Source organism: Callithrix jacchus, chromosome 19 (genome assembly GCF_049354715.1).
Source record: "Callithrix jacchus isolate 240 chromosome 19, calJac240_pri, whole genome shotgun sequence".
NCBI lineage: Eukaryota > Metazoa > Chordata > Mammalia > Primates > Cebidae > Callithrix > Callithrix jacchus.
The window spans coordinates 34,273,034-34,282,331 of record NC_133520.1 but is presented as its reverse complement, the minus strand read 5'-3'; the positions used below and the strand labels follow the sequence as shown (position 1 = coordinate 34,282,331).

The following is a 9,298-nucleotide window of genomic DNA, read 5'->3' as shown; positions in this document are numbered from 1 at the left end:
TCACTCCAGGTTGGGGGGATGCAATTATTTCTCAATCCCATTGTATTCTGGAATGGCCAAGTTGTCCACGTCACTGTGACCTAGGAACACGCGAATGGGAACCCACAGCCGTGGGCCTCTGCACACAGAACAGCTGTTCTCCCCAGGAAATTAACTTTTTTTTAAATTGAAAAGCTAAAACATTATTCTAAAAGAGGTAGCCTGTCCTAAAAATAGCTATAATGCAGAAGTTCATGTTCAACCATCTTTTTGCTTACTATGCAAAAATTGAAAACTATTAGAGAGGAGGAGCTCTAAGCAGAAAAAGTCCTGTGCCGGGAAACCTGTGACTGCAGCCTTTTATGAATGAAAAGACCTCCCTGAACCCACGATATAAAAGGGGGACAGAGAGGTGAAGGTCTACACACCAGGGGCTTGCTCTTGCAAAACCAAACCACAAGACAGACTCACAGAAGAGGCATGCACAGCTCAGCTCTGCTCTGTTGCCTGGTCTTCCTGACTGGGGTGAGGGCCAGCCCAGGCCAGGGCACCCAGTCTGAGAACAGCTGCACCCACTTTCCAGGCAGCCTGCCTCACATGCTTCGAGAGCTCCGAGTTGCCTTCAGCAGAGTGAAGACTTTCTTTGTGAGTATGATTCCCTCCTGTCCTTTCTCTCTTCCTGGGACTGCCTGAACTAGGCATTCTCCTGGAGCAATAAGAAGGACTCTCCTCCTCCATCCCCTCCACCTCCATTCCCCACACTCATTCCCCCAAACTTAAATTCTTAAGAGAATCCTAGACCAAGCCATGGGTATAGTGAATTAAGCTAAGCCCAGATGATGCAGTAAATGTGCAGGAGAAGCTGCCTTGGAAGGTAAATGCTTTCTTTCCCTTGCGGAGAAACTTCTTATAAGGTCCTACTGGATTAGGAGAATTAAAGAAGGATCTGGTTGGAGGTGAAGATGCTCCCCATGCCCTGTAGTAGGGAAAGGTAAATTGCCTCTGCTAAGAGCCTTTCCAGACCTGAAAGACTGGTGGTTTGGGGAAGCACTCTACAAAAGGGAAACCTGCATCAGAAGGAGATTCCTATTCCCTAGGATTTTTCCAAGCTGAACGGGTTGTCTACAGAAGGGAGAAAGAAAACCAGAGAACAGAATGCGAAAGGGGGCTCAAGGCACCAAAGGGTTGACATAGGTGTCGCTTAAAGCCTAATGTAGCTCTGCAGAAAGAAGACCGGACTGAGTCAAGCTTCTGCTTTCGCTTCAAAATCAGCCAGAGTTTTTAAGTAACTTGACTCTGAGGAGGAGGACCTGATTTAAGAGATGGTTCCATCACCGTTGAATCCTCTGTTTTTAAAACTCCCCTTTTGATTTTTGGGCCAGAGCCAATTTAATTAAAAAAAAAAAAAAAAACTCTAAGTGAAAGGGCATCAAAAAGACTGCATTTCACTTATTTCCCCAAACCTCAAGTTCATTCTCCTTTCGTTCTTCATGCAGCAAAAGAAGGATCAGCTGGACAGCATGCTGTTAAAGGAGTCCTTGCTGGAGGACTTTAAGGTGAGAGCAGGGGCAGGGTGCTGGGGAGTGTGCAGTGTGATTCAGGGAAGGGAGGCTCTGCTTTCTGAGTGCAGGGAGTTGTGTCTGTTTCCTTCACTTTGAAAAGGAGAAGTGGAAGAGCTTGGCTCAGCACAGCTAGCAGTCAGAGGGTTTACAAAGGGCTCAGTCCTTGCGGGGAGGCTTCTGGCGAAGGAGGATCGCTGGAACCAAGCTGTCCTCTCCAGCTAGTTGCAGCATCCCTCTTCCCAGCCACCTCCACCAATGTCTCACTCACCTTTGGCTCCTGACCTTAGGGTTACCTGGGTTGCCAAGCCTTGTCTGAGATGATCCAGTTTTACCTGGAGGAGGTGATGCCCCAAGCTGAGAACCATGACCCAGACATCAAGGAGCACGTGAACTCTCTGGGGGAAAAGCTGAAGACCTTCAGGCTGAGGCTGCGACGCTGTGTGAGTAGTAAACCAGTTCTTTCCCTTGCAGCTGTCCCCAAAATACGATCTCCTACAGACCAGCAGGGATACTCACACCCAGAGACACACCAAGGACACAGACTGGCAGAGCTAGCTGTAAATGTGGAAAGACTCCTAGAATCAGATTTCTTGCTCATTTCTCTCTAAGCAGGCGTAGGGGGTGGCTGCTAGGCATTTACATGTGAAATTTGCAAATAGCTTTCCTGTTATTTGTGAGTCATTTGTGGGTTATTAACTACTCCCCTCTCTCTTCATGAAAGGAGCCCAGAGTTTCAGTCAGGCCTCTACTGCCTCTTTGTAACTAGACCCTGGGCTGGGAGCTAAGGCTCTTGAGCAGAGGAAGCATCACTCACCTCTTTTAATCTCAACATTTTGAAAGCGAAGCTCTAAGAAGGGCCCAATTGACTGACAGGATTTTCCCTGGCATTTTAAAAGGGACGGGGGGGCTATTCGTGACTGGGCTAATGTTTATTAATTCCTCCAGGTAATTTATTTCTCCAACTGAAATGATGCTATCACTACCAATGGTTTCCCTTGTTCTCTCACCAATATTGGAAAATCAGTTGATGTCTATTTGTGGGACAGCGCTATGTGAAAGTTTTGGTTTAAGTAGCTTCCCTCCTTGGGTGCTTAAAAATGATCCTGGGGGGCCAGGTGCGGTGGCTCCCGCCTGTAATCTCAGCACTTTGGGAGGCCGAGACGGGTGGATCACAAGGTCAAGAGATCGAGACCATCCTGGTCAACATGGTGAAACCCCGTCTCTACTAAACATACAAAAAATTAGCTGGACATGGTGGCACGTGCCTGTAATCCCAGCTCCTCGGGAGGCTGAGGCAGGAGAATTGCCTGAACCCAGGAGGCGGAGGTTGCGGTGAGCTGAGATCGGGCCATTGCACTCCAGCCTGGGTAACAAGAGCGAAACTTAGTCTCAAAAAAAAAAAAAAAAAAAAAAAAGGTCCTCGGTGGCTGTGACTGAAGGGGAGGGACAGGATAGAGAGGCAGAAAGGGGCAGGCAATGCTGTAGAGTTCTGGGGGAGAAAGGAATCCCAAGACCTGGGTTGTCATCCAATCTTTGCAAACATCTCAGGGTAGGTCCTGGAGAAATACATTTTATCTCCCAGGGCCATGGTTCTTCTCTGACCCTTGGATAATGAGTAAGGGTGAAGCAGGACTCAGTTCTCTCTGGGAGCTATGAGATGAGGCATTAGGATAAATCTGGCCCCCTCTTCATGCCACCAGCTTGTCCCCCAAGTGTGATGGACGTGGAGCTGGGAGCCAGGATCACCAACACTTTCTCTTTTCTTCCACAGCATCGATTTCTTCCCTGTGAAAACAAGAGCAAGGCAGTGGTGCAGGTGAAGAATGCTGTTAGTAAGGTGAGCCTGGATGGTGGCAGAGAGGGTCTGCAGAGTACAGCCCATGCTCACTCCCCAACCCCAAAGCATGGAAAGTGACAGGGACTCAGCAGGCCCCAATCCTTCAGCGGAGGGAGTGTGGGAACCTGACAGATGGTATGACCTGCTCAGCCAGTGAGGAGCTGCCGCCTTGGTTGTGTTTGTTTTCTGTTAAATGTCTCTGGGGGTTTCTGAATGACTGTTCACTGCCTTTGCAAGCTTGTGGGTTGGGCTGGCCGGCCAGCCTATGAACACAGTGAGCTGTGTGCTGGGGAGAGTGACAAAGGAAACAGAAAGTAGCTTGTTGGGAATCTAGGCTGAACCCACACGTGCAGGAAGCTGGCACACAAATGTGCACATACAAATACACCTGGGGGTTCAGCCCAGACTCCCCAGAACTCAGAATGAGCAGGAAGCCAGATTCTCACTTATCCGGAGTTGGTTCAAGCCCACTGTCATTCTGCCCCTCGCACCTCCCAAGGTGCCTGAGAATGTCAGCTCCCAAACCAAACGGGGTTTCACACTTCCAGCTGTGCATGAACTTTTTAAATCTGATTTCCCAGAAACCATGTGGCCTATGTCCTCCTTGTGGGCTGGGAACAGACACTGAACAGCGTGCCAACATCAGGGGGTGCGAACCTCTCACAGTAGGCCAGAGCGGCAGGGCAGGGCCTGCTCACTGTGTTGGTGGAAGAGCACAGACATTTAAAAGGCTCCCTTCTCTGCTTCTCTCACCATCTTGCTTTCAAAGTGCTTCCTCTACTGTCTTTTCATCAAACTTGGCATAATCATCCTGTGAACACATGACCCTTAAAATTGTTGAATAGGCACCATTTCAAAGACGGTGCTTTGCAAAGTGAATGCTCCCCTTGCTAGCCGGTAGCTGTACTTCAGACTTGGAGGAGATGAAGGTCAGTGCTCAGTCTTTTCCAAGGCAGCCGGGCCTATCCTCCGGTTTACTTCCCAGCATGAGGGAGGACAAGCAGCCTCTGTACTCAAGGTCATGCCCATCCATGAGCATGGAGGAGGGGAGCCTATCTGGTCCCCAGAAGAGATTTTAACTGACCGTTTATCTTCCTACACAGCTCCAAGAGAAAGGTATCTACAAAGCCATGAGTGAGTTTGACATCTTCATCGACTACATAGAAGCCTACATGACAATGAAAGCACAAAACTGAAACATCCGGGCGGCGACTCCATAGACTCTAGGACATAAATTGGAGGTCTCCAGAATCGGGTCCGGGGTTCTGGGATAGCTGACCCAACCCCTTGGGAAACCTTACTGGACCTCTCTCTGAAATATTTATTACTTCTGATACCTCAACCCCCATTTCTATTTATTTACTGAGCTTCTCTGTGAACAATTTAGAAAGAAGCCCAATATTATACTTTTTTTCAATATTTATTATTTTCACCTGTTTTTAAGCTGTTTCCATAGGGTGACACACTATGGTATTCAAGTGTTTTAAGATAAATTGTAAGTTATGTAAGGGAGAGGAAAAAAAACGTTCCTTGGGGAGCCGACGGAAGCTTTCATTCCAAGCCTGACCACGCTTTCTAGCTGTTGAGCTGTTCTGCCTGACCTCCCTCTAATTTCTCTTGTCTCTGGGCCTGGGGTTTCCTAACTGCTACAAAGACTCTTAGGAAGAGAAACCAGGGAGCCCCTTTGATGATTAATTCACCTTCCAGTGGCTCGGAGGGATTCCCCTAACCTCATTCCCCAACCACTTCATTCTTGAAAGCTGTGGCCAGCTTGTTATTTATAACAACCTAAATTTGGTTCCAGGCCAGGCGTGGTGGCTCACGCCTGTAATCCCAGCACTTTGGGAGGCCGAGGCGGGCAGATCACTTGAGGTCAGGAGTTCCTAACCAACCTGGCCAACATGGTGAAACCCCATCTGTACTAAAAATACAAAAATTAGCCGGGCGTGGTGGTGCGCGCCTGTAATACCAGCTCTTTGGGAGGCTGAGGCAGGAGAATCACTTGAATCAGGGAGGCGGAGGTTGCATTGAGCTGAGATCACACCACTGTACTCCAGCCTGGGCAACAGAGTGAGACTCCATCTCAAAATAATAATAATAATAATAGTAATAGTAAATTTGGTTCTAATAGAACTCAGTTTTAACAAGAAATGATTCAATTCCTCTGGGAATGTTACATTGTTTGTCTGTCTTCATAGCAGATTTTTATTTTGAATAAATAAATGTATCTTAGTCACATCACGTTCTGGTGTCGTTGAATCTTGTCTGACTGCAATTGTTCCCTCAAAGCTCCCAAGACAAACGAGACGGGTGAGTGACTTCCGCATCTCAGAGAAAGGAAGCCAGCTACCCTCTCCCAGGAGAGAGGAAAGGCTCCAAACCTGATCAGAGAAAAAGCTATTCTCACTTTAAAGCCTACAGCAGAGATACTGTGGTCTTCCCACAACTCAATCCTTTAAAGATTTGCTCCTAAATCCGTCAAGATCATGTTGATTTTCAAAGATGAGGAGATTCTGTAGGTACCAAAATTAGAAAAGTAAACAGAAAAGGTTTTTTTGTCTTTTTTTTTTTTTTTTTAAGACAGAGTCTCACTCTGTCTCCCAGGCTGGAGTGCAATGGCATGATCTCGGCTCACTGCAACCTCCGCCTCCCAGTTTTAAGCAATTCTCCTGCCTCAGCCTCCCAAGAAGCTGGGACTCTGGGACTACAGGCATGTGCCACCATGCCCAGTTAATTTTTTGTGTTTTCAATAGAGATGGGGTTTCATTATATTGACCAGGCTGGTTAGGAACTCCTGACCTCAAGTGATCCGCCGTCTTCAGCCTCCCAAAGTGCTGGGATTATAAGTGTGAGCCACCGCGCCCAGCCAGGAGAAGTTTTTAGCGTGAATACAAATTTGCCTGGGTTTTCCTAAGGATTAAGATAATGAGCTTGGCCAGGCACGGTAGCTCACGCCTATAATCCCAGCACTTTGGGAGGCCGAGGCGTGTGGATCACGAGGTCAAGAGATCGAGACCATCCTGGTCAACAAGGTGAAACCCCGTCTCTACTAAAAATACAAAAATTAGCTGGGCATGGTGGTGCGCACCTGCAGTCCCAGCTACTCAGGAGGCTGAGGCAGGAGAATTGCTTGAACCCAGAAGGCGGAGGTTGCAGTGAGCCGAGATCATGCCATTGCACTCCAGCCTGGGTAACAACAGCGAAACTCCGTCTCAAAAAAAAAAAAAAAGATAATGAGCTAACAGGGTTTCTGGTACTAGGAGGTGGTCGCAGTGCATATAGTTGGTTGTTACTGGTCATCACGACTAAAAACTCTCACCAAAGCCTCTTTGAGCTGAGATTAGTGGCAACAGGGCTGGACCCAACAGAGTTGAAAATAAGCAAATTAGCCCACTTGAGAGGATAGCCGAGGACACAAGCTGCTGCTCTTTCTGTCCCCTCTCTAAGCCACCAGACAAATGTGAGATTGGCTTCTGAACTGCGGTCTGCTGGGAGGGGCATGGTGGCTGGGGAAGCCCTACTCAAAGCCTCGTGACTTGGAGGAGAGAGGAGGAAAAAATGGGCTGCGTAAACACTGGTCTCCCTCACGCTCTGCCTGGGCAGCCCTCGTCTGGGGAAGGGTGGGAGCTGAAAGGCTGTGGTCAGTTTTTCAGTAAGACCTGACTCACTTCGGTTAAAGTAACCAAAGGAAGGAAGTGGGAAACATCAAAGCTAAAATTCTGAGATGAAAGGGTAGGAGTAAAAATGGAGGTTAGCAGAAGATAAGGAGAGGGAGCCTGAAGCTCTCTACTCTGCGGCTATCCATATTGAACTAGAGAAGACATCCTGAGTCTGTGAGAGGAAAATCTTGGGGCCCCAAAATCACTGAGCTGAAGGGAGAAGTCAAGCTGGGAACTGCTCAGGGCGAGCCTGCCTCCCCTTCTACTCAAAGTCATCCCTCTGTTCAATGCGATAGATGCATACCTGATAGCCTCCTTCGGAAAAGAATCAGAAACTCAAAAAAATGCAACCATTTGTCTCTCACCTACCTGAGACCTGGAAGCCCCCTCCCTGTTTTGAGTTGTCCCCATCTTACTGGACGGAACCAATGTACTTCTTGCATATATTGATTGATGTCTCATGTCTCCCTAAAATGCATAAGACCAAACTGTGCCCCGACCTTGGGCCCATGTCATCAGAACTTCCTGAGGCCGTGTCACAGCCACGTGTCCCCAACCTTGGCCAAATAAACTTCCTAAATTAATTAAGATGTGTCTCAAATTTTCAGGGTTCACAAGTCCCCTGGCCTGGAAGGCTTAGGCAGTTAGCCTTCCAGGCAATGCATACTGACTTTAGTTTGGGGCTGGTACTTTGAGGGAAGTGGGCATCTGAAACAGAAACTCACCTGAAAAAAGCTCTACAGCTGATAAGATATTAACAATAACTACAATTTATTAAGAACTACAATGTATTAAGCTAATCACTCATTTTAAGCCACTTGGTATGTATGTATGTAGTAATAATGTGGCATTATTGCTGTTTTCTCTAAGAGGAAACTGATAGTCATTTTTTTTCTGTTACATTTGCTCTATTGGGATTTAATAATCACACATTCTGTAGATCATATTTGACAGTCGAAGTTTTTGAACAACCATACTAATCCAGCTCTTTAAATCGTGAGTCGATCACAGGTTAACCTGGGAGAAAGCGCAGGCTCTGCACTTCCAATTTATCATCTGTTTGTGTGTGTAGTTCTTCCAGTATCCCTGATACTTACGTTAATGGTAATATGAACATTGACTAAAGTCATCTGTTGGCTACTTTGCTAAGTACTTGATATATATTAGCTCATTAATTACCATGTAAAACCATGAGGCACTATTAATATCTCCATTTTTTCATGTAGTAAAAATGAGACCCAGAGAAGCTATATAATTTACCTTTGGTCATCCTGCCATTGAATGACAATCCATGGTCTTAATGATTATCCCACACTCCTAAAGTCATTTCCACGGGTAAATTACTGCATCTTCCTTCTTTTCTAGTATAATTCTGTTTGTATCACAAAAAACTGAGCTACAGGTTTTACGGTATGTTGTGTATCCACTTTTGTTTGTCTCAAGATATTTTTTAATTTGTCTTTTAATTTCTTCTTTTACCCACTGGCTGTTTGGGAGCGTGAGAAATGTGAATCTAGTTTGGCCTCATGGATAACATGGAGAATGAGAACTGGGTATAGAGTAAAATACTTCCCTCTTTTATTAGTTATCTATTGCTCTCTTCAACATTGACTGCTTAACAACACACACTTGTTATCTCACAGCTTCTGTAGCTCAGGAGTCTCGGAGTGAGAACTAGGAATTCCATCTCAGGATTTATACTGAGGCTTCATCAGAAGGACAGCCAGGCTTGCAGTCACCTGGTGGATTCACAGGGCTAGCAGATGCGTGGGTAACATGGCACACTCACCATGCTGTTGGCAGGTGGCCGTGATTCCCCTTCATAGGGCTTCTTGAGTGTCCTCACAACATGGCAGCTGCCCTCCCCAGAGCCAAAGATGCCAGAGAGAATAAGAAGGAAGTTGCAGTATCTTTTATGACCTAACTCCAGAAATCTCACACCATCACTTCCACTGTATTCTATTTGTTAAAAGTGAACCAGTAAGTATAGCCCACATTCAAGGGAAAGGGAATTGAAGGGAGGAGTGTCTAAGAATTTGTGCACCTCTTTTAAAAGAATTCTAAGAATTTAGAAGAAATAGTTTTGTGCTCCTGGGCTTGTAGGAAAAAGGGGAGGAGCTGGGTGGGCCTTGGTGTGCCTGGATAGGCCATCATCATGCACACTCTCACCTTCAGTCCTCTCTCATAGGCTCAGTCTAATAGATTTACTTCTCTAAGGCTTGGTTTCTCATCTGGAAAACTGGCAAAACGTCTTCCCAGGT

At 46.6% G+C, this 9,298-nt stretch overlaps 1 protein-coding gene across 1 annotated transcript; it reads left to right on the top strand.

Moving 5' to 3' along the window:
* The first annotated feature begins 401 nt into the window (after positions 1-401).
* IL10 (interleukin 10) lies at positions 402-5,628 on the top strand. The gene is made up of 5 exons (XM_002760733.5): positions 402-624; positions 1,476-1,535; positions 1,829-1,981; positions 3,313-3,378; positions 4,482-5,628. Exons 1-5 carry the CDS (start codon positions 460-462, stop codon positions 4,572-4,574), a joined length of 537 nt encoding a protein of 178 aa, XP_002760779.1. The 5' UTR covers positions 402-459; the 3' UTR covers positions 4,575-5,628.
* Positions 5,629-9,298: the final 3,670 nt, after the last annotated feature.

Excerpts from the sequence above, each read along its gene's own strand:
- IL10 (XM_002760733.5), top strand. The coding sequence starts at position 460 with ATGCACAGCTCAGCTCTGCTCTGTTGCCTGGTCTTCCTGACTGGGGTG. Across the intron at positions 625-1,475 it reads GCAGAGTGAAGACTTTCTTT|CAAAAGAAGGATCAGCTGGA; the intron begins GTGAGTATGATT and ends TTCTTCATGCAG. Across the intron at positions 1,982-3,312 it reads GGCTGAGGCTGCGACGCTGT|CATCGATTTCTTCCCTGTGA; the intron begins GTGAGTAGTAAA and ends TTTCTTCCACAG.